Source organism: Hyaena hyaena, unplaced genomic scaffold (genome assembly GCF_003009895.1).
Source record: "Hyaena hyaena isolate Hyena2069 unplaced genomic scaffold, ASM300989v1 scaffold_616, whole genome shotgun sequence".
Taxonomy (NCBI): Eukaryota; Metazoa; Chordata; class Mammalia; order Carnivora; family Hyaenidae; genus Hyaena; species Hyaena hyaena.
Window position 1 is genome coordinate 1,030,244 of NW_024081247.1, and position 26,191 is coordinate 1,056,434.

General features: G+C 37.0%; 1 protein-coding gene across 1 annotated transcript in view; it reads left to right on the forward strand.

Moving 5' to 3' along the window:
* ASXL3 (ASXL transcriptional regulator 3) overlaps nt 1–26,191 on the forward strand; it is a 185,969-nt gene that overhangs the window by 103,799 nt on the left and 55,979 nt on the right. Inside the window, exon 8 of the mRNA XM_039257384.1 lies at nt 17,091–17,254. Within this exon, the coding sequence (XP_039113315.1) occupies nt 17,091–17,254 (164 nt within the window). The remainder of the gene's footprint in view (nt 1–17,090; nt 17,255–26,191) is intronic.

Here is a 26,191-nt window from a genome sequence, read left to right on the forward strand (position 1 = left end):
AAATTATGAGAATATTTCCCTGAGTAGCTCTCTGATTGAGTAGACACAATAACATGGTGAGTGGGTACAGGTGAAAAATAATAGATCTAAAGAATATTTCTCTAATGATGTTGTAATAAGAAACTAACCAACAAAGTATTGTTGGTGTCACCCACTTTTATATCATAAGTGGTAGAAAACACTATTCTGATACACATAAAAACAAATGCTAACAATACCTAGTAGGCTCCTTTATTGTCACAGGTCTTGCAAATTAGGATAATAGTTAATAGTAGACTAGCAAGTAATCAGACAGTAGAAAGTGCATCTCATGAGATGAAAGGTTGGTGACAGCTGAAAACAGGGGTTGAAGCATGTTTTCTTGCTTGAACAGTTGCTTCATAGCCTTTCTTCTTGTTTTAGCAAAAGATGAAACTCATTTAAAACCTCCCCGATGTACTTTTCTGAGATAATCCTGGTACATTATCATCTCACGGTCTTCAGGCCACTAAGATGATAGGTTGTAAACATTTTTAAAAATTGTTTAATGATATTTTCTATTTGTTTTATATTAATTTCTCACATATTCTCCTAACTAAAATGTAAGTTCCTTGAATTTGGGGTCATTGACCTAAACTAGGTCTTAATTATACTTCTTCCTGCCTGATGACACAGTAGGAGTTTAAAAAGTACTTGGCTAAACAAATATAAGCTTCTAACGGATATCTCTGAGGGGTTTTTAATAAATATCCTCACTGAGCCCAATGTCTAGGATCCATTCCAATGTATTTTATTTGGTTTAATCTTTTTGTAGTGAAGAATTACAACTTTGCTGGTTTCATAAAATGTTACATACTCCTAAAATTAATTCAGAAAAATTAAAATAAAATTTGAATAATATCCCTAAATCCTATCATCCAAAAGAATTCTCTCAGTGTTGTATAAACATGATTTTACATCTCTTTTTTTTGTAATCACTTCCATATAATGCCCAGTGCTCATCACAGAAATGCCCTCATTAAAGAAAAAATATTTGTTTATATTGAGGTAAGGGAGGGGCAGAGAGAAGGAGAGAGAGAATCCCAAACAGGCTCCTCACTGTCAGAGCAGAGCCTGACACAGGGTTTTATTTCAAGATTCATGAGATTATGACCTGAGCCAAAACCAAGAGTTGGATGCTTAACTGACTAAGCCATCCAGATGCTCCAGCAAGTGCGCTTCTTAATGTCTATCACACATCTACCCCTTCTCCCACCACCTCCCCTCTAGCAACTCTCAGTTCTCTATATTTAAGAGTTTCTTTTATGGTTTGTCTCCCTTTCTCTCTCTTCCCCCTCACCATGTTCATCTGTTTTATTTCTCAAATTCCACATATGAATCAATTCATAAGGTATTTGTCTTCCTCTGACTGATTTATTTCACTTAGCATAATACACTCTAGCTCCATTCATGTCATTGCAAATGGCAAGATTTCATTCTTTTTGATGGCTGAGTAATATTCCATTTTATATATTCCAAATATATAAATATGAATCATATATAGTGTATAAAATATATAAATAATATATAAAATATAAAAATTTTATATTTATTGTATGAATGTAGATTTTTATATATAACTTTTTAAATTATTCATTAGTTAATTGCTGCTTTGGGCTTTATTGTTGATAATACTGCTATAAACATCTGGGTGCATGTGCCACTTCAAATCAGTATTTTTGTATCCTTTAGATAAATATCTAGTTTTTCAGTTGGTGGAACATAAGGTAGTTCTATTTTGAACTTTTTGAGGAACCTCCATACTGTTTTCCAGAGTGGCTGCACCAGTTTGCATTCCCACCAGCAGTTTAAGAGTCTTCCCTTTCTTTGCATCCTCACTAATGTCTGTTGTTTCCTATTTTGATAATTTTATCCATTATGACAGTTGTGAGGTGGTATCTCATTGTGGTTTTGATTTGTATTTCCTTGATGATGAGTGATGTTGAGCATCTTTTCATGTGTCTGTTAGGCATCTGAATCTCTTCTTTGGGAAAGTGTCTATTCATGTCTTCTATCCATTTCTTCACTGGATTATTTGTTTTTTGGGTATTGAGTTTGATAAATTCTTCATAGATTTTGGATACTAATCCTTTATCAGATATGTCATTTGCAAATATCTTCTCCCATTCTGAAGGTTGCCTTTTAGTTTTGCTGATTGCTTTCTTTGCTTTTTATCTTGATCCAGTCTAGATAGTTTATGTTTGCTTTTGTTTCCCTTGTACCCGGAGATGTGTCTAGTAATAAGTTGCTATGGCTGAAGTGAAAGAGCTTGTTGCCTGTTCTAGCTTTGTGAAAAATGCTGATGGTATTTTAATGATGGGGATTGCATTTAGTGTATAGATTGCTTTGGGTGATATAGGCATTTTAACAATGTTTGTTCTTCCATTCCATGAGCATGGAATGTTTTTCCATTTATTTGTGTCCTCAGTTTCTTGCATCAGTGTTCTGTAGTTTTCAGAGTACAGATCTTTTACTTCTTTGGTTAGGTTTATTCCTAGGTTATCTTATGGTTTTGTTGCAGTTGTAAATGCCATCATTCCTTGATTTCTCCGTGTTCTGCTTCAGTTTTGGTGTATAGAAATGTAACAGATTTCTGCACATTGATTTCGTATCCTGTGACTTTACTAAATCCATATATTAGTTCTTGCAGTTTTTTTGTGTGAAATCTTTTGGGTTTTCTCCATAGACCTATGTGTGAATAGTGAAAGTCCGACTTTTTTCTCCAATTTGGATGCTTTTTATTCCTGATTACTGGTGAGGCTAGGACTTCCAGTGCTATGTTAAATAACAATGGTGAGAGTGGACATCCCTCTCTTGTTCCAGACCTGAGAGGAAAACCTCTCAGTTTTTCTTCATTGAGGATGATCTTATCTGTGGGACCTTCATATATGGCCTTTATTATGTTGAAGTATCTTCCCCTATTCCTACTTTGTTAAGGGTTTTTATCAAGTAAGTGCCATCTATTGACCGGATTTTATGATTTTTACCCTTTCTTTTATTAGTGTGGTGTCTCATATTGAAGGATTTACAAACATTGAACCACCCTTGCAGCCCAGAAATAAATCCCACTTGATCGTGGTAAATAATTATTTTAATGTATGTACTATTGGATTCAATTTGCTAGTACAGTATTTTGTTGAGGATTTTTGCATCTTTGTTCCTCAGGGATAATGACCTGTAATTTTTTATGGTGGGGTCTTTGTCTGGTTTTAGAATCAAGATAATTCTGGCCTTGTACAATGAGTTTGGAATTTTTCTTCCATTTTTATTTTTTGAATCAGTTTGAAAAGAAAAGGTATTAACTGTTCTTTGAATGTTTGGTAGAATTCTACTGTGAAGCCATCTGGCCCTGGACTTTGGTTTGTTGGGAGTTTCTTGATTACTGATTCCATTTCTTTGCCTGTTATGGGTCTATTCAAATTTTCTATTTCTTCCTGTTTCAGTTTTCATAGTTTATATGTTTCTATGAATTTATCCATTTCTACCAGATTGCTTAATTTGTTGGTATATAGATTTTCATAATATTCTCTTATAATTGTTTGCATTTCTGTGGTGTTGGTTATGATTTCTCCTCTATCATTTGTGATTTTATTTATTTGGGTCCTTTCTCTTTTCTTTTCGATAAAGTCTGGATAGGGTTTATCAATTTTATTAATTTTTTTCAAAGAACCAGCTTCTGGTTTCATTGATCTGTTCATTGATTTTTTTTTTTTTTTAGTTTCTATTATCATTTATTTCCTGTCTAATCTTTATTATTCCATTCCTTTTGCTGGTTTTAGGTTTTCTCTCTTGTTCTTTTCTAGCATCTTGATGTGTAAGGTTAGGTTGTTTTTTAATAAATTTTTCTTGCTTTTTGGGATAGGCCTGTATTGCTGTTATAAAATTCCCTCTTAGAACTGCTTTTGCTTCATTTCAGAGGTTTTAGACTGTTATGTTTTCACCTTCCTTTGCTTCCATGTAGTTCTTTATTTCTTCTCTTATTTCCTGATTGACATACTCATTATTTATTTAGCCTTCATGTATTATAGAGTTCTTCTTTTGGTTGACTTTTAGTTTCATAGTGGTGTTGTCAGAAAAGATGCATGGTATGACCAATTTTTTTTTTTTAATTTGTTGAGACTGGTTTGGTGGGATAATTTGTGATCTATTCTGAAGAAATGTTCCATGTGCACTTGAAGAGAATGTGTATCCTGCTGCTTTAGGATGAAATATTCTGAATATATCTGTTAAGTCCGTCTGGTCCAGTTTGTCATTCAAAATTATTGTTTTCTTATTGATTTTCTGCTTAGATGATCTGTCCATTGCTGTAAGTGGGTTGTTTAAGTCCCCTACTGTTATTCTATTTTAATCAATGCATTTCTTTATGTTTGCTATTAATTGTTTTATATATTTGGGGGCTTCCAAGTTGGGGCATAAATGTTTACAGTTATTAGATCTTCTTATTGGATAGACCTCTTTATTATAATATAGTGCCCTTCTTCATTTTTTGTTACAGTTTTTAGTTTAAAATCTAGTTTGTCTGGGCTACTCCACTTTTTTTTTGATGTCTATTAGTGTGATAAATGGTTCTCTATTCCCTCACTTTCAATCTGCAGGTGTCTTTAAGTCTAAAATGAGTCTCTTGTAGGCAGAATATGGAAGGGTCTTTTTTTCTTAATCCATTCTAAAACCGTATGTCTTTTGATTGGAGCGGTTAGTTCATTTATATTCAGAATGATTATTGATAGGTATGAATTTAGCACCATCGTATTACCTGTTAAGTTGTTGTTTCTGGAGATTTTCTTTTTTCCTTTCTAGTCTTTGGTGCTTTTTGTCTTTCTTTCCCACTCAAAGACTCCCCTTTAGTATTTCTTGCAGGGCTGGATTTGTGGTCATGAACCCCTTTAGTTTTTGTATGTCTGGAAAACTTTATCTCTCCTTCTTCTGAATGACAAGCCTTGGTGGATAGAGTATTCTTGGCTGCATATTTTCCCCGTTCAGCATGTTGAATATATCATGCCACTCCCTTCTGGCCTGTTAAGTTTCTGTGCAGAGATCTACTGCCAATCTTATTTGTCTTCCCTTGTAAATTAGGGATTTATTTTCCCTTGCTGCTTTTAGGATTTTTCCTTATCTCCATATTTTGCAAATTTTACTACCATATGTCTTGATGTTGTCCTACTTTTTTTTTTTTTTATTTTGATGGAACTTCTCACTCCCTCCTGGATTTAGATGTCTATTTCCTTCCCCAGATTTGGGAACTTTTAAGCTATAATTTCCTCAAATAAACCTTCTGCCCCTTTTCCCCCCTCTTCTATTCCTAGGACTCCTATGATACCAATGTTATTTCACTTTATGGAGTTACTGAGTTCTCTAAGTCTATATTCATGAGCCAGTATTTTTATTTTCCTCTTTTGGGCTTCATTATCTTCCATAATTTTATCTACCTTGTCATTTATTTGTTCCTCTGCTTCTTCCATCCATGGGGTCTTTACAACCAGTTGGTTCTGCATCTGGGTTGTAACATTTTTTATTTAGGCCTGACTAGTTTTTCATCTTCTATCTCTGTGGAAAGAGACTCTTTGGTGTTTTCTGTGCTTTTCTCAAGTCCAGCTAGTATCCTTATAATTGTTGTTTTAAATTCTGAGTCAGGCATATTACTTATATCTGTTTCGATTAGATCTCTGGCCGTGACCATTTCTTGTTTCGTTTTGGAATGAATTCCTCCATATCGGCATTTGTCTAGGCCTTTGTCTTCTTCTCTGTGTTAGGAAAGCCTGTGTTTCCTGCTCCTGAGAGTAATGGCTTATGAAGAAGAGGTCATAAACTTCCCAGGGCCTGTGCTTTAGGAATTGTTTCTGGTATATGCTATATTCTGTGGTTTGGCTGCTCTTTCTCTGGGGTCAGTCCTTTGGAGAATTTCTCCTTGCCTGCAGTGGGCAGTGTTTGAACCTTGTCCAGACTGTGAAAAATCTTTACTAGGTGTGTTCTGGTCTGCCTGTTAAGAGGCCTAATCCTGTTTCCACTACAGCTGAAGCTTTGCAGCTGTCTATGGTCAGTAGGCTTGGTAGAAATTTGTGCTGGTCTTCTAGGGGAGGAATCTGCTACTCTTTGTCTCAGGCTCATTTCACCTGGCAAAGAAGCACCTGTAGAGTGCAGGGGGCATGGCTTGGTATAAGCCTCCTCTGTAGGTGCTGGGCTGGTCACTATAGTTTGTTCATGCTGATGGGCGGGGGAGAAGAATGGTGTTAGCCCTCTATCTTGTCCCCAGAGAATGAGTTCACACCCACCACTGTCTGGAAAGTCCTCAAAGAAGAGCAAATAGTCTCCCCTCACAAGTCCTAGGGATCTGGGACATTTGTGTCAGGGCCGTCTGCTCACTGGGCAGGGCAGTAAACCCATGTTTTATCTCAGACATGCTGGCTAAGTTTCAAAACTCCAAATGTTAGGGACCCAGTATGGCATAGACCCATGCTAGTCCTCTGGGGGAGGGTCATGTCGCTCCAGAACAGATGCTGGTTTGTCCTAGAAGGGCAGTCACACTAACATGCAGGAGCTTAGAGTTCAGAGTAAAGCACAGCAAAAAGCCTGAGTCCAGGTTAGCCACCCTCTGCAGGCATCAGTATGCCTATGCTAATGAATGGGGCAGCACAATGGCACCTGCCAGCTCTTTTGTCCCCTGAGCGGCAATGCCACCTCTCCCAGATGCACTCCAAGAAGGGGAAACATCTTTCCCAGTGTGTCCCAGGGGATCCTCACACCATACCATCTACTCCTGGGCTTCTGCCTTCCTTCTCCACAGGAGCACTGCAGTGTTTGCTGGCTCCACACCAGCCATGGTGCAGAACTCTGAAACTCTGGTCTTCGAGCTCTGTTGGTTGTAAACACTGAAGATAATCAGAATTTCTCATTTTCCAGTCAGTGGCATTGGAGAAGAGTTTTCCTTGTGTGAACCCCTGTGCAATGCTCCTTTCTCGCTCTCTTTCTCTCTTCTCTCTCTTCCCTCTCTTCTCTTTCTTCTCTCTCCCTGATCAGGGGTCCTCCTCTCCACAGTACCCATGCTCCTTTTCTCTTGCAAGTCACATCTCCTCACCTCCTACCCTCCACCATGTGGCCTCTTCTCTTCTCCCAGTCATGTGGCCCTTAGATAGATTTCCTGGGTATTTAGAATGATCCAGTATTTATCGAGCTGTGTTCAAGCTATGCAGCAAGCACAGCATCCTCTGATTACTCTGGCATCATAATTCCAGTCTAGAGGCTGAAAGTCTGAGATCAGGACACCTGCAGAGTCAGATGAAGGACCTCTTCTAAGTCAGACTTCGCTTATCCTCACCTGGTGGAAGAAAGTGATTTCACATCTCTTAACGTGTATCTACAACCAGAGATCATCTTAGAAAAAAGCTGTATTAATCACTTTAATTAAAAGTATTAAATTTAATTAATTTTAGCTGAATAATAAAAATAACAGAAATAAAAGAAAAACCCACACCAAAATTGCTAAACATTGCCACAAGATATGTTCATTCCTAAAAGTTTTCTCCCAAGATACTAAAACATGATAAACTGATTCTTTTTTGATTTCTCATTACCTTTGGATAATATAGACTCCCTCCTACTCCATATTTTTGTTAATTTTATTTTTAAACATCAACGTTAACATTTATATTCTGTTTTGTAACCATAACCCACATAGTTTTTTAACCTCAGTACTATGTTTTAATAGTCATTGCTACCAAATAGACTTTTAGACTTTTTATACAATTACTTCCTTTGTGAAGTTTAAGTTGAATCACATTGTAGATGATTTGCTTTTGTTCCCTGTAATTTCCCGCCCCCCCACCCCCATTTAGACTGACTCTTTGAAAGCCTGTTTTTATTCTCTGAGCTTTTTAGAATCATTCCTCTCCAATTTCTTGGAGACAATGAAGAACTCTTTCGTTTTGAACTCTTTGTGTATTTCTTTGGGCAGTTCCTCTTGTAACCGAAGACCCTGGTCTGCTTCTTGCATGTGCTCCTTCCCTCTAGGTTAGTGTTATGTCTGGGTCTCTGTTTGTGCATTTTATGCATAAATCCTCTGTAGGTTCCCTTCTTGGAAATAGGAATCTTTAAGCCAACAGACTACCCATTGATCAACCAGTGCCCCAGAGTCTGTAACCTTTACTCAGATTGGTGGTATTTGAACTCCCTTTGTCAAAATAATAGAGAATTTCCCTGATCCTGATTGGACGTATTCCCCATGATTTTTTATCCTAAGGCCAGTCTAGTGTCTTCATGTATGTCATAGACTCTTGCAGTGGCAGGTAGGCAACTGATGCTTCTCATTTCCCCTTCTCCAGACCACAGCTACTTTATACTCTCTAGTGTCCAGGAATTAGTGTCACTAAAATGACATCTTTTTCTTCCTTTGAATGCTGTAGGGAGATGAGCTACCAGCTTTTTAATAAGATAAGACAATCAGATATAATTGGATTGTTCTTAAGCCAATTAAGAGTAAGTGTGTAAGGATAATTAAAATGGAATTAAACATCCTGTATGGCTACAAAGTTAGCAATAAGTTTATCTGCTCTGTCTTTGTTCCAAAATTATGGAACATATTCTTGCTTAGTTGGACATATTTGAAATAGATTTTCTTTTGAGTTTGTCATAAAAGATTATGTACCTCTAGAAGATTATGGATCTTCTTTTATCAATGGTATTCTTAAAGATTTTGAACCATACTAAATAGTAACCAACCCCAAAGGTCCTGCTTCTCACATTGCTTATAACATGGTTCAAAGTCTTACAATTCTCTCAGTTTCCCAAACCTCTTCATAGTCATAATCACTCTTGGTAAATGATCTCAACTCCTTCATATGAGAATATTCAGAATATTCTCATAAAGGAGAATTAAGAAGACTTCTTTCCTAGATTTCTCACACTTTTTGTCTCTAGGTTTTGCCTTTGCCTCCATTGCTGGGAACAGTAACTTCTCCCTAATTCTTCTTTCCTTGTAGTCTTTTTTTTTTTTTAATTGTGAAAGACTAAACTTATAGAAAAATACAGATAGAGTACTAATAAAGCAGACACCTATACACCTACTTCCTTGACTGAATAAATGTCAGATTTGCTTTAGATTTTTTAAAAATAATACAACTTTTGTACTTTTTGGTGTCTTTGTAAGTGGGGTTGGCTGATAATATTTTTTTCTCTCATACTGGTCTTGTTACTGTTTTTTTAAGTTTATTATTTTGAGAGAGAAAGAGAGAGAGCAAGCAGGGGAGAGGCAGAGAGAGGGAGAAAGAGAATCCCAAGCAGATTCTGTACTATCAGCATCAAGCCTTACACAGGGCTCAGACTCACAAGTCATAGTATTATATCTTCCTTGTATACTGTATCTAGAGTTATGTCCTACTTTTCATTCCTCTTTATTTATGTGATCTCTCACCAGAAGTATATCTATTTTATTAGTCTAACACAAAAAAACAAAGTGGAACAACAACAAAAAAAACCCTTTTGTGGTTGTTTTGGTCTTCATTGTCCTTCTGTTCCATTAATGTATACTCTTATTTTTGTAATCTTCCCTTCTTTATCAAGTTTTTGTGTAGTTCATTTATTAACTTCTTGATTTGCACACGTAACTTTAATTTTCAATTTTTTTATTCTTTTCTGTAATAGGTAAAATTAACCTTTAAAACCGAATTGCTTTTCACAAGTTTTGGCATTGTCACTTAGAATCCAGATATTTATAATTTCCATTGAATTTTCTTTTACTTATGAACTACTTAAAAGTATGCTTTTGAATGTCAAACTATGTAATGGGTATGGGAGGACTGGAGAGTTGCTATGTTTGTGTTATTGCTACCTAATTAGATGAGGTTTCAATTGTTCATCAGTATTTGTAGACACTCACAGACACTCACAGGTCAGGTTTGTTTGTTTTACTGTTCCTTGAGTGCTGACAAAACATTGCTTTCTCTAACAGCTCAGTGCAGTGACCTATGTTAAATTCATTGGTTCAACGTTTATTGAGTTGTTAAAGTTCTCTGTATTAAGGCAAGTTTTTTTGTCTGATGTTTCAGTTTCTGGCAGAAGATGTTAACACTTCTCACTAGCATTGTGTAATGGCATTTTCTCTTTTAATTCTCACAGTTTTAATTTTTTTTAAATGTTTTATTTATTTCTAGGAGAGAGAGAGAGAGAGACAGCGTGAGCAGGGGAGGGTCAGAGAGAGAGGGAGTCACAGACTGAAACAGGCTCCAGGCTCTGAGCTGGCAGATCCATCTTAAATGGATGCAGATTTAGGGTCATTTTATCTTCTCAGTGAATTGTTCCTTTTATACCTAAGGAATGATCTTTCTCATCCCCAATAAGGTTTTCTACCATTGTGTATCTTGTCTGATGTTAATATTGTTGTATGATTTTGTTTTTCTTTTGAGTCTGGGGCTAATATGTCTTTATTTCATTTTCATCCATTCCCTATGATTATTAAGTATATTTTTTGCAAGCAACACATAGGTAGATTACATTACTTTGTAAATCAAGTATGAAAAACCACTTAATATTATTTTGATTTTGTTGAACTTAATTTTTTTTCTGCTTTTATGCCTTCCATTTGATTCATTGAGATTTCCATCCATACACTTATTTGGAAGTTATAATTCTTTTTCATTGGCTCTAGTGGTTACCTGTAGAGTTGTTTTTTTTCTTTTTAAGGTTTATTTACTTTAGAGAAAGAGAGAGAGAGAGAGCATGAGAGGGGGAGGTGCAGAGAGGGAGGGAGACACAGAGCCTGAGGGGAGGCTCATACTTGTGGAGCAGGAGTCCGAAGCCTGAGCTGAAGTTAGACGCTTAACTGAATGAGCCACCAGGCATTCCACCTACAGAGTTTTAACCAAGTAAGGAACTAGGCTATTGTCCTCTCCTCTCAAATAATGCCAGGGTTTAATAGCGCTCTTATTTCAGTCACTTCTTCACATCTTGCATGCAGTTGTTTTCCATTTTATTTCCTTTTTATTTAACTTATCTATTTTCTGTATTTAACTCTTATTAGTCATTAGTATTATTTTTCATCATTAATATTTACTTGGAGTTGCTCTGATCTATTAGTCTTTTAGTTTGCCATTGCTTCTGCAACCCATTTATTCCTTCTTCGATTTAATTTCTTCATTTAATGAGAATATCCACTACTGATTATTTTAATGAAATTCTCTAAAGAATAGAATTTCCATTTTGGACGCTAAAAAAGATTCTTTAATTATTGCCATCATTGCATTTTTGAGAGACTTTATTATTAATAAAATTCTAGATTGACACATTCTCTTGGCCCTTTGAAGATATTCCACTGTATTCTGTTATTTATTGATAAGATTTCTGTGTTCCTATTGTCATCTCTTTAGATATAATCTATTTTTCTTAAAATTGTTTTATGATATCCTTTTTATTGTTGATGTTTTACAATGTCAACATATCAGCCGGAAGTGGGTATTTGTCCATCTTCAGATTTGATGTATTGCTTTACCTGAGAACTCTTTTTTTTTTTAAAGTTTTTGCCTTATGTTTTATTCTAGAGGTTTTATTATTTTATTTTATTTTATTTTATTATTATTTTTTTTACAAATAGTTTATTGTCAAATTAGTTTCCACATAACACCAGTGCTCATCCCCACAAGTGTCCTCTTCCATGCCCATCCCTCCTTCCCCCCACATGCATCAGTCCTTAGTTTTTGTCAGCATTCAAGAGTCTCTCATGGTTTGCCTCTCTCCCTTTCCCCCACCATTTCCCCCCTTCTTTTCCCCCTCATTCCTCAGTTAAGTTCCTCCTAATCCTCCTATACGTGCAAACATATGATATTTGTCCTTCTCTGCCTGACTTATTTCTCTCAGCATAACACCCTCAAGGTCCATCCATGTTGCTACACATGGCCAGATTTCATTGTTTCTCATTGCCATGTAGTATTCCATGGTATAGATAAACCACATCTTCTTGATCCATTCATCTGTTGATGGACACTTAGGCTCTTTCCATGTTTTAGCTATTGTGGAGAGTGCTGCTATGAACATTGGGGTACATGTGCTCCTATGCCTCAGCATTTCTGTATCCCTTGGGTAAATTCCTAGCAGTGCTATTGCTGGGTCATAGGGGAGTTCTATTGTTAGTTTCCTGAGGAACCTCCACACTGTTTTCCAGAGGGGCTGTACCAGTTTACATTCCCACCAACAGTGTAGGAGGGTGCCCGTTTCTCCACATCCTCGCCAGCATCTAGAGTTCTCTGATTTGCTCATTTTAGCCACTCTGACTGGCGTGAGGTGGTATCTCAGTGTGGTTTTGATTTGTATTTCCCTGATGAGGAGGGATGCTGAGCATCGTTTCATGTGTCTGTTGGCCATCTGGATGTCCTCTTTGGAGAAGTGTCTGTTCATGTCTTCTGCCCATTTCTTCACTGGGTTGTTTGTTTTTCGGGCGTGTAGTTTGGTGAGTTCCTTATAGATTCTGGATATTAACCCTTTATCTGATATGTCATTTGCAACTATCTTTTCCCATTCCGTTGGTTGCCTATTAATTTTCTGGGTTGTTTCCTTGGCTGTGCAGAAGCTTTTAATCTTGATGAGGTCCCAACAGTTTATTTTTGCTCTTGATTCCCTTGCTTTTGGGGATGTGTCAAGTAAGAAGTTGCTGCGGTGGAGGTCAAGGAGGTTGTTTCCTGCTTTCTCCTCTAGGGTGTTGATAGTTTCCTGTCTCACGTTCAGGTCCTTTATCCATTTTGAGTTGATTTTTGTGCATGGTGTGAGAAAATGATCTAGTTTCATTCTTCTGCATGTTGCTGTCCAGTTCTCCCAACACCATCTGTTAAAAAGGCTGTCTTTTTTCCATTGGATATTCTTTCCTGCTTTGTCAAAGATCAGTTGGCTGTATACTTTTGGGTCCACTTCTGAGTTCTCAATTCTGTTCCATTGGTCTATGTGTCTGTTTTTGTGCCAATACCATACTGTCTTGAGGATGACAGCTTTGTAGTAGAGGCTGAAGTCTGGGATGGTGATACCTCCCGTTTTGGTTTTATTTTTCAGTATTACTTTGGCTATTCGGGGTCTTTTGTGGTTCCATACAAATTTTTGGATAGTTTGTTCTAGTTTTGAGAAGTATGCTGGTGCAATTTTGATTGGAATTGCATTGAATGTGTAGAGTGCTTTAGGTAGTAATGACATCTTAACTATATTTATTCTTCCTATCCATGAGCATGGAATGTTTTTCCATTTCTTTGTGTCTTCTTCAATTTCCTTCATAAGTTTTCTATAGTTTTCATCATACAGATCTCTTGTATCCTTGGTTAGGTTTATTCCGAGGTATTTTATGGTTTTTTGTGCAATTGTGAATGGGATCAGTTTCTTGATTTCTCTTTCTGTTGCTTCATTATTGGTGTATAAAAATGCAACCGATTTCTGTACGTTGATTTTGTACCCTGCAACTTGGCTGAATTCTTGGATCAGTTCTAGTAGGCTTCTGGTGGAGTCTGTCGGGTTTTCTATGTAGAGTATCATGTCATCTGCGAAGAGTGAAAGTTTGACTTCCTCTTTGCCAATTCTGATGCCTTTGATTTCCTTTTGTTGTCTGATGGCTGATGCTAGGACTTCCAGCACTATGTTAAACAACAGTGGTGAGAGTGGACATCCCTGTCGTGTTCCTGATCTCAGGGGGAAAGCTCTCAGTTTTTCCCCGTTGAGGATGATGTTAGCTGAAGGCTTCTCATAGATGGCTTTGATGATGTTTAAGTAGGTTCCTTCTATCCCAACTTTCTCGAGAGTCTTTATTAAGAAGGGATGCTGTATTTTGTCAAATGCTTTTTCTGCATCTATTGACAGGATCATATGGTTTTTATCTTTTCTTTTATTGATATGATGGATCACATTGATTGATTTGCGAATGTTGAACCAGCCCTGTAACCCAGGAATGAATCCCACTTGATCTTGGTGGATGATTCTTTTGATATGCTGCTGGATTCGATTTGCAAGGATCTTGTTGAGAATTTTTGCATCCGTATTCATCAAGGATATTGGCCTATAGTTCTCTTTTTTTGTTGGATCTCTGTCTGGCTTGGGAATCAGAGTGATGCTGGCTTCATAAAATGAGTCCGGGAGTTTTCCTTCGACTTCTATTTTTTGGAATAGCTTGAGAAGAATTGGGATTAATTCTGTTTTAAATGTCTGGTAGAATTCCCCAGGGAAACCATCAGGTCCAGGGCTCTTATTTGTTGGGAGATTTTTGATCACTGATTCGATTTCTTCACTCGTTATGGGTCTGTTCAGGTTTTCTATTTCTTCCCGTGTGAATTTTGGTAGTGAGTGTGTGTTTAGGAATTTGTCCATTTCTTCTAAGTTGTCCAATTTGTTGGCATATAATTTTTCATAGTATTCCCTGATAATTGCTTGTATTTCTGAGGGGTTGGTTGTAATAAGTCCATTTTCATTCATAATTTTGTCTATTTGGGTGCTCTCTCTTTTCTTTTTGATAAGCCTGGCTAGAGGTTTGTCAATTTTGTTTACTTTTTCAAAAAACCAACTCTTGGTTTCATTGATCTGTTCAATTGTTTCTTTGGTCTCTATGTTGTTTATTTCTGCTCTAATTTTTACTATTTCTCTTCTTCTACTGGGTTTAGGGCGTTCTTGTTGCTCTGCCTCTAGCTCCTTTAGGTGAGCTGTTAGATTTTGGACTTGTGCTTTTTCTAATCTCTTGAAATAGGCCTGGAGAGCAATGTACTTTCCTCTTAGGACTGCCTTGGCCGCATCCCATAGATTTTGAATTGTTGTGTTTTCATTTTCATTTGTTTCCATATATTTTTTAATTTCCTCTCTAATTGCCTGATTGGCCCATTCATTCTTTAGAAGGGTGTTCTTTAACCTCCATGTTTTTGGCGGTTTTCCAGACTTCTTCCTGTAATTGATTTCAAGTTTCAAAGCATTGTGATCTGACAGTGTGCATGGTATGATCTCTATTCTTTTATATTTATTGAGGGCTGCTTTATGTCCCAGTATGTGATCTATCTTGGAGAATGTGCCATGCGCACTTGAGAAGAAAGTAAATTCCCTGGCCTCAGGATGTAAAGTTCTAAATATATCCGTCAGATCCATCTGGTCCAATGTGTCTTTCAAGTCCATTATTTCTTTAGTGATTTTCTGTCTGGTTGACCTATCCATTGCTGTAAGCGGAGTATTAAAGTCCCCTGCTATTAGCACATTCTTATCTATAAGCTTGTTTCTGTTTGTGATTAATTGTTTTAGATATTTAGGTGCTCCCATATTCGGTGCGTAGACATTTATGATTGTTAGTTCTTCCTGATGGATGGACCCTGTAATTATTATGTAGTGCCCTTCTTCATCTCTTGTGATTGTCTTTAATTTAAAGTCCAGTTTGTCTGATATAAGTATCGCTACTCCGGCTTTCTTTTGATTTCCTGTAGCATGATATATATTTCTCCATCCCCTTACTTTTAATCTGAAGGTATCTTCCCGTCTAAAATGAGTTTCTTGTAGACAGCATATTGATGGATTTTGTTTCTTAATCCATTCTGCTACCCTATGTCTTTTGATTGGAGCATTCAGCCCATTTACATTCAGTGTTATTATTGAAATATGTGGGTTTAGAGTCTTTGTATCTTTTGTAGGGTTCATGTTTGTGGTGGTGTCTCTGGTATCTTTGTTCCTTGCAACCTTTCCTTGAGAGCATCCCCCTCATTACCTGAGAACTCTTACCATTTTTTTCAGTTAAAAAAATTTTAGCCATTAGCTCTTCAAATATTGCCAGTCTTCTGGCCACTGTTCTGATACTCCTGTAGATGTTCATTCTGACTGTTTATGCCATTCACCATATTTCTTCACTATCCTGTTTTTTGACTCATCATTTTCTAATGCTCCATTCTAGATATTTTCGCTATCTCTGTATTTTAATTATTTAGTAAGTCTTTCCTCTACTGTGTCCATTACATTTGTTAATTTAAGAACTAAATTTTCATTTCTAGATGTTCTGTCTGGTTCTGTTTCAAAGTTGCGTATTCTTTCATCATGGTTTCCTGTTTATTAATAATGGCTTTATTCTGTCTTTTGTCTCTACTTATTTAAAACAAGAGTTGACAGGTTTTGTTTTGTTTTGTTTTTTTCTGTTAAGGGCTAGAGAGTAAATACAGGTCATGCTATTTCTGGCACAACTCTTCAATTCTGCATTGTAGTGCAAAGGCAGACCTCGAGAGTAGCCAAACAATTGGACATTTACTATGTTCCAGTAAAACTTTATTTACCAGAACAAAAATTGGACTGGATATAGCTCATGGGCCATAATTTGCTGACCCTTGATTTAAAACATACTCTAATAAAACAACTCACATTCAAGGTGTTCTTTTAACTCACGTAACTGAAAACGGCAATTCTGTTTGATGCATCAACTGACTTCCTTGTAGTGGATTATTTTCTTGTATGTCATAATCTTGAGTTGTGAACTCTACACACAGCCTTCTATTGGAGGTCAGTGTACCCTGAGTTGTAAAATTATCCTTCAAAGTGTATTGGTATTTTAGACCTTGAAGCTAGTATTTTTTTTAACAGAGGATCGATTTTTAAATTATTACCCTCCAATTACCCTGAATAGGAATCTTTTGAAATAATCCAGTGCTTTGTGCTTCACTTGATACATGGGGAATCACACAGCTATCAGCTAGCTATCAATATCTAAAATTAATAGAACTGTTTTACTTCTTATTAATCCTAGGTCTTATAGAATCTATAAAAATTGTAGTTGTTACCATTTATGCTACCAGAGTATTTTACAATTCTGATTAATTGGAAGACCATAATTAAAATACTTCTTTATCTACACCTGGTGCTACTTTGAGTAACATCTATAAAAGGTATGTAGATGATATTGAGTGAAAGATACATTATGAAAATAAAAGACAACTAAGATAAGGCAGAAACACAAAGAAGCTTTAGAAAGTTTTTCTGAAATGTCACTTTTAAAAGTGACAGAATTAAACATATTGAATATGTTTGCTATGTACATATATGTGTATGTACATGTGCATGTCTTTCCCAGCCTACAGGGAATTAATGCTCTTGCTTGTTTATCACAGGACACTTGAAATGGACCAAAGCTGAGGACATTGACATAGAAACCCCAGGATCTATTCTTGTCAACACTAACTTGAGGGCATTAATAAATAAACATACGTTTGCTTCCTTACCTCAGCATTTTCAACAATACCTCCTGCTTTTGCTCCCAGAAGTGGATAGGCAGGTAAGTAGGAGTTTTAGACATTTGATATTAGTCACTAGTTGTATTATTGTGAAATGGCAGTTCTCTTATCAAAGATGACTGATACATGGATGGACCATTTTATAAAAATATAGTATATTTGTAATATATATATTCATTGCTAGCATTGGTATGTTTAATTTGCCAAAACAGAACCATTTTTATTATCAGTTGAGAGCCAATTCAAATTTTAAAATATAGCACATTGCTATAGAGTGAAAACAACAGACCTTTCCACATTGGAAGGGGAAAACAGAGAAATCAAACATTCCATTATCAAATAAATCTTTGAAGTAGCTGCTCCTTTGCCTGGAGGGAATATTGAAGTGCAGCAATAAAAAGCCAGGGTTTCTAAGAAATTATGTAAATGTTTTTATTCTCAACTCTTTCCAAAAAGCATTTAAAATTTATGTTTGCAGTTGCCTTCTGAGAGTCTATCATCATGAATATGATTGCCTATAAATAATCACCTTTTATCTTTTTAGTATAACTGGAAATGCTTTAAGTTTATTTTTGTATTTTGAAAAGCTTCTAAAATAAGGAAATACAAATAGAGACCCATAATACTGGGCATCAATCATCTAAAGCTGTTCCCTTAGAGAAGAAAAGGAGAAAATATTTCATCACATAAACTTTTATTAAATTTTACAAAAGTTATTAAATGGCAACTAGGAAAATTTCCTTGTGATTCTTATTTCAATAAATTTTGACACTGTGTATAGTTTCCTATTGATGGACATAATGTGTGTGTGTGTTTATGTATTTGCATCACAAAATGAGAGGTACATCCATATACTGAAATGGGCGAGATTGAGTCAATATTTCCTTATTACTTTGAATAAATTTTCTTAGCTTTTTATTTGATTTTATTTTTTTACTAACTTAGCTGCCTCCTTTTATATATATTTAAAGTGTGATGAGCTACAGTTTTCTAGCACTCAGATGTATCTCTTTGGTTGAGATTATTGTTCAGATTTAGGAAAAGATTATTTTCATTTTGGGTACATTTCTGTTTGGGAGTTTGCTTTCATTACATGGAAATTTGTTTAATATTTACTACGAATATGGTATATTTTAGGTGTTTTTGGAGTAACGGAAATATAGTAAGTGCCTGTGAAGTATTTATTGATAATTATATATGCTTTGGTTAGATATATAGGCTATATTTGTGAATAATCAAAATATGAGGTAGAAGCAGGTGTGCTTAGAGGAGAAACCACAAAGTATATTGAGCTTTCCTATGCGGAAGGGAAAAATCAGAGACAAATTTAAGGTCCTTGAATTGGGCCTTGAGATGTGGGCAGATTTGAATAAGATAGATGGAAATGTACCCAGTGAAAGGTGCAAAGATCCAAAATCCAAAGCTAATTTTGTGGGAGTATAGACTGTAGGAAGAACAGTGCAAAAGAATCTGGACAAATTGGATCAATTTTGGAAGATTCCTTGAGTGTGAGGCTAAGGAGTCTGAACAGTGTTCTCCCTGTGTTTGCAAAGCCATTGAGGGCTTTTGAGCATAGCTATAATATAGTAAGATTGTTGCTTTTTAAGAAAATTATTCTTAAAATTTTTGAAAGGGAATGTAGAGATGGGAAGCATGAAAGTGGAAAGAGTTGTTAGGAAGCAATTTTAGTTGTTCCAAAAAGGCAAAATGAGGGCTTGAATTTGGAGAATAACATTGAAATTAAAGAGGAAGATAATGTGATCATCACCATCACCACCATCATCCAGTGGTAGCAATTTTACATTTTGTCAAATAACGCTTGTCAAAATAAGGAGAAGGTACTAATGACTCTCAGCTTTCAAATTTCTGTGGCTAAGAACTGAGCTCCCGAGTTAAGGAAAACTTTATTTGGGGATGGTGGGAGAGCCTGATCTCTTAGCTCTAGAACTGTTTTCTCCGCCTCAAAGTGCATGTGGTTTAATCTTGTTTACAATTCTATCCCCAGCTCCTAGAATAAGATTTAACACATACAAGATACTCAGTAAATCTTTTGGAATGAAGAAATGACAAATTGTCCTCGATTTAGCCAAATATTCTGGTAACCCAGATGGCCATTCTAGGCCCAGTATTTTATTCAACTTTATTAAACAGTTGCTGTTCCTCATTTCTTTCTAGTCGCTGTAAGAAGTATAAATGAATAAGGCACAATTCCTGTCCTCATATCACATTTAGTCCACTGGCAAATTATTCAAGCAGTATTGACCAGACATGTATTGTGTACTATATGCACTTTGCTAAATACAAAGGATGTAAGAATAAATCTTGTGGAGAAGTAACAGCTAACTTCATGCTGAAATACAGTTCACTTAGCTCATTACTAGGTAAGAAATCTAATAACTAGGTCAACCTGGACGAGGTGATATAGCAAAGCAACATAAACGTCAGAATAGTAGTAAAAAGAAAGTCTTCTGAAGGCACAGGGAATGAAGAAATTTAATCTGAAACTGGTATTGGGGAAGATTTTATGGTGGAAAAGATATTTAAGTTGAGCCTTGAAAAACTAATAGGTGTTTTGTACTTAGAGCCAAGGAAAAGTAAATTTTATAGAGGAAGAACCTATCTTTTGTAAAGATTTGCTGCTTTTGTGTTCCAGAAGATACGGTAGTACCCAGTGACTGGTGCATCCAGTCGGGGGTGAGGAGGATAGTGAGGTATTTTTCTAAAGGGGAGTATGGTTTACAACCTTGATGATGAGGTTGCATATTAAGCTCTTTGAGCTTCTCTGGAAACTGGGTACCGTCAGAGATTTTTTCAAGTGAGAAATGGGATGCATAGAATAACTTAAGCAAATTTTTCTGTGCCTGGACATAGGGGAGAAAAAAAGGGATAAATAAAATGCATTCATTAATTTCTCTTAGGAGCTAGTAGCCCTGTAAATGATGAATTGGACAGGCAGAAAGATAAGAGAGACTGGATAAGAAACAATTCAGTAGTTGAGATATGAGATAAGGGCCTGACCTTGGGCATTGGCCTTGGAAATGAAAAGAAAGGACTGAATTCCAGACGTAGTTTCAACCTACAAAAGTAGGAATATATGACAGATTGCCCTAGGGATACGGTTGTAAAAAGTCTAGAAGGCAACTGGAGATTTTATCTAGGATGACTTGGGAGGACCTAAAGGCCCTGTGGGCCTAACCATTTGATACGGAGAAATGCAGAGCTCTCTCTTGTCTCTCTCTGTGTGTGCCTTCCTGGAGGTGAGCTGAACCCTCTGTCCTATCAGAAAGGGGCAGGCGACCTGACTCAGCAAGCTCCCACAACTGCTGCTGTTTCATGACAGCGTAGAGATATCCAAATGGGAATGAACTCCACCATTTTCTGGGCCAGAATGAGTAGAAAAAGAATGGAGATGTGAATCTGATTGCATAGATTTATTTGAACCCAATAGAAAGTACTCTAATTCCATGAAATATTTCACAATTTCGCTTGTACAAAAGCTTGTCTGTACATATTTTTACAGAATTTGAAAGCCCCAGGTTTCTTGTTTCCTTCCTTTGGCTTCCCAGATTTCTGCCAGATTTCTCCCCTGAAGCAGCCCCTACCAGCCTCTGACTCCGGGCTTTAGAGAGCTGGAGATCATTCACTTATTATATCTGCAAAATACGGAATCTCGATTTCCCATTTATCTTGCTTGCCAGTGACAACTGTCATGATGCCAATGTGTCTGGAATTTTTTTTCCATATTTCTACTTTTTTTTTGTTTTACAGAGGCTTTGTATTATATATAAATTATACATGTGTATTTTTTAACTTCTAGTTTTATGCCATTTTCGCATCTCGTTTTATATTTAAGTTTACTCTCCTTCACACACTTACACTGCAAGTAACAAAAAATCAAACTCAAATTGACTTAAATGTAAAGGGGTTTATTGACTGAGGTAATTAGAAGAGAGAAGTTAGAGTGGGTTTCTGGTTATTGGTCCTAGGATCCAGTTATTATCCAGAACCCATTTAACTAATAATCAGTTTTAAAAATAGGCTTTTTTTAATTCTAATTCCTTTGTGGTAGGATGGCTACCTGAATAAAAAAATGGGTACTTGCCTCTTGGTTCACATTCATGGGGAAAATACTTCTGTCCCAGTATTTCAAAGAAAAGACCTAAGATTCACTCTAACGATCTACTTAGATCACATGAACACTTCTTAAACAATGCCTCTAGCTAAGGAAATGGAATATGCAAATTAGTTTAAAGCAGGTAGACCTATTCTTGAACCTCATGTGCTGTCTCCTCAAGTAAAATGGTGTGTTGTGATAGAGGTTAAGCATACTTTAGAAATCTAGTTTTTAGGAAGCTATGTTAGAGGATATGCAGTGGGGGTGGGGGAGAATCTTGATAGTCCATTAACAGTGCCCACTGTAGTGGGATAGGTATTGAGTTTGGTTGTAACCTGTTGGATTGAGATGCTTCTACTTTGAGAAATGTAGAGAAGTAATACTCAAGTTTTAAAATGGAAGAATATGGAATTAGTTTATATAACATCTACACAGATTATGGTGTCAACTATGGGATTTGATAAGACTGTGAGATACAGTCTTACGTAAAAGACTTCTATTCCTGAGAGGATGTGGATAAGAAAGAGTATAGGAAAGAGCCAGGGAATAGACAGAAAATAGAAAATCCTTAAAAGATCATCACATGCAGGTTGTATACAGGCAACAGTGTCAAATGGACATGAGGAGGCATTGGGGAGTAACTGGGATATCTTTCCCTTGTCCTCTTACATTCACCTTTCAGCCTTCTTCACTCTGCTTTGCTCCAGGAGGCTAAACCACGTGTGAACTACTGCATCAGAAGGACCAATGTATTCTGTATTTTTTTTTTTAATTTTAAATAATCTTAAATTTTTAGAAAATTTGAAGATACATTAGAGAATTAGTTTGCAGCCTGATGATCCATCCAGGATCCCCTTCCTCTAATATTTTTAAATAGTAGGGGTAACGTTTTCTACAAACAGGGACATTCTCTTCATAAGCACAGTCCAAGCACAATCAAGATCAGGAAATTAACAGTGATTGTTGTTACCATGTGATTGATTTGTAGGCTCTATCCAAATTTAGCGAATTGTCCCAATAATGTCAGTTTTAGCAGCAAGATCCAGTACGGAATCTGTCATTGCATTTAGTTGTCATGTTTCTTTAGTCTTTTTCATTCTAGTATATTATTCAGCCTTCCTTTGACTTTCATGATTTTGACACTTTTGGAGATTATAAGCCAATTTGAGTTTGTGTGCTGTTTCCTTATGATTAGATTCAGAATACCGCTGGGAGGAATAGGATAAATGATGATGTATTCTTCTCCTTGCACCTCTTAGATGGCACATATTTTCAATTCGTCCCAAAACTGATGATGTTCACTTGATCATTTGATTAAAATTTATCTGCCAATCTTCCCCAGTACAAAGTTACTTCTTCTTTCTTTGTAATTAAATAGTGTTTTGTGAAGAGTCTCTTTTAAATTATGTAAGTATCCTTTCTCCTCAGACCCTCAATTCATTCACTTATTTGTATACGTATGAGTTCAGTGTTTTGTTATTTTTTCAGTCGATTACTATGCTCCAATTGTCCCACACCTGGTCACTGGGAGCCTGTTCAAGCTGACTCCTGTGTCTTCTGACATGTCTCCATTCCCTCTGATCACTTCATTACTTTGAAGCACATCACACTGTTCCAGTCTTATACTTTTCTTGCCCAGGCACTGGAATAAGCCTTTCTTCAAGGAGCCATGGTTCCCTTTAGTGAACAGTGGTATTTAGGAATCAGGATCTCACAGCACGTCTACTCTTTGTGCATGTGTGTGTGCACGTGTGTATGTGAATACCTCCTTAATTCTGTGTCTTGGAGACAAGGAACGTCATACAGAAGAAAGCATGAGTCTTTTGGAATATATAAACATAACACAATTTATATCGACACTTATTTCTACCTGTATGTCTACATCTTGTAAACCGTGAGTTTACACTAACACCTCCAGTCCTAATCTAATACTCCATGGTTTATTCTAGTGTTCTCCTTTTCCATAGCTGACACAGTGAGAAACCCAGTTTTTATTACCTTTAATATATCTAAATATTTGATTAATCCCTTTATATGTAGTAGCCACGCTTCTATACTGCCCCATGTGGTTGGTCTCTTTTACTACACTCAGGCTCAGACTCCATGACAGGCCATCTATCCACCCATCCACCTTGGGCACCTTCCCCTTTCTGCTTCACCTATGACACTACATATTGGACCCCTCCTCTATGCAGGTGTTCCTCACTGTGCAGTGCCTCTGAATCTTCTCTCCAGGCTTCCCTCCATGGATACCTACCTCACCAAATGGGCTCTGGGATCCCACTCTGGAGCATCATGAGTCCCTCTGCTCCTTTTCTGGAACAGGGGCCTATATTATTTTAAGCTTCAGGCCTGAATGACTTGTAAGGGGGGAAGAGAATGCCCCATGGATTCTAATTGGGTTCAGCTATTAGGGAACCTCAACAGAGGTTTGGGCAAAGGAAGAAGAATGAGATTGAGCCCCTTACCTGCTCTGTATGGTCAACACAGACTGCAAACATCAACCAGCTCCTATCAGAAGGTCCTCTCCATACAACCCTCTGTCTGTCCAAGTTCTCATAAACTCTTTATCCCATTACCTCTCAAGTCAAATATTACTCCCTATTATTAGCTTTATTTTATTGCACTATCCTTGGTGGTTTGCACCCTGACCGTGTCTTTCTTAATAAGTAGTCTTTTTAATCTACTCTCTTCAAATGATGCTAACTTGAGTGAGCCATCTGTGCCTGCTGGGACTCCTGACAGATTTTTTGAGGAAATAGAATATTATGGGTATAGGCAAATTCTAGTGGTTTTGGGGAAGGAATGGAATATAGAGTTCATGCATTCATTCATCCAGCCAATGTTTATTTAACACCTATTATGTGCCAGATAAGCACTGATAATACAAACATTAATAAGTCACACTTCCATCCCTGACATAAGTGATGGTTCTAGAAGGGAGAGAGAGATGTAAAAGTCTGTGTAGTTACAGAACTGTGCCATGGTGGTAGTATATGCATGTGTTCTGGGAACAATGAGGAGGTAATTTTGTATGTGGGAGTTGAAGAATGCTTCAAAGAGAATGTGTCATCTAAACTGCATCTGGAAAGATGGAGGAAGTTTACCAGGAAAGAAATTGTGGTGGGTATTCTGAATAGAGGAAATAGTGTGTGCCAGTAATAATATTGATTACTTATAGTGCTAAGCCTCCTACAGAAATTATCAGTAGTCCTTACTATAACTCTCCAAAGAGTTTGTATTATTAACCCCACTTTATCTATGTGGAAATAAGGATCAGGGAGTAGAAAAAAAAGACTTATCCAACTTCTTCCAAGTAAAAACATGAGAGCCCAATTTTGAACACAGATATTTCTGACCCCAACTTCATGCTGTTTCTTCTACCTGGTGTTCCTTGCCCCCCCACCCAGACACAGGCAGAAAAGTATATGCTATCTCTCAACATGTAATTTGAGATGGTAGAGGGCATAGGGTGAGGAAGTTAAGGTTAGAAGGGAAGGTTGGAACAAATCTTTTTTAAAAACCCTTCTGTTTTAGTAAGCAATGTAGGACATACCAAGGTTGTATGTTCAGAGCAAAACATTATTAAATGTATACTTCAAAATTGACTCTATTGAAGGAGTAAAGCATGAAGTGGAGGAGAGAGATCCCCCACTTTCTACCTGACTATGCTTTAGCCATTCTGTCTTCTGCCTGACCCTCACATCTAAACCTTCTGCTCCCAACCACGTGCTTGCTAAGAGCTCTGCTAGGAATGCTTTATAGCATCTTTCGGCAAGGCCAGCTAATTCTTATCCACCCAGTCAGCGTCATCTCCTCACAAAGGCTTTTCTTGTCCTCCCTCCCATCTAAAGTATCCTCTTCAGTTGTTCTCTGACTTCCTCTTTTTGTTTATTTCCCTCCCAGAACCTAACAATAGTCAATAATTACTTGCTTATGTAGTTGCTCATTTGTCTTCCCTCATGAGAATAAAAGCCCCACGAAAGTGGCTTTATGGCTTTCTTCTGTTCGCTGTGCCTGGCATGTAGGAGGTGTTCAGTCAATGTTTTTTGAATGAATGAATGAAAATAGGCTGGGAATCCACCTATAAGCTGGTGTAACATGTCTGATAAGCAAGAGCTTAGCCAAAGCCATTAGAGAATGAAAAAGAAAGGCCTAATGTGTGAGACATTGTATTAGTTTGCTATTGTTACCATAACAAAATACCACAGACTGGGTGGCTCAAAAAAACAGAATTTATTTTCTCACAGATCTGGAGGCTGTAAGTCCAAGATCAAGGTGCTGACATGGTTGGATTTCCCTGAGGCCTTAGCTTGCAGAAAGGCTCCTTTTTGCTGTATCCTCACATGGCCTTTTCTCTGTGTGCCCACATCCCTGGTATCCCTTCCTCTTTTTTTTTTTTTTTTTTTTTTATATTTTTATTTATTTATTTATTTCTAGGAGAGAGAGAGACAGCGTGAGCAGGGGAGGGTCAGAGAGAGAGGGAGTCACAGACTGAAACAGGCTCCAGGCTCTGAGCTGGCAGTCAGCACAGAGCCCGACGCGGGGCTCGAACCCACGAACCGCGAGATCATGACCTAAGCGGAAAGTCGGAAAGTCGGACGCTTAACCGACTAAGCCACCCAGGCGCCCCTCCCTTCCTCTTTTTATAAAGACATTAGCCATATTGGATTAGGACCTTGCCCTATGACTTCATTTATGGTTAATTTCATCTTTAAAGACCTTGTCTCCAAGTACAGTCACACTGGCTTCAGCACAGGCATTGGGGGGTGGGGTGGGGTGCACAAGACAATCCAACAGAGACATTGTAGAAATAAAATCATCAAGACTTGGTAATCGGATCTGGATAAGGAGGAGGACTTGA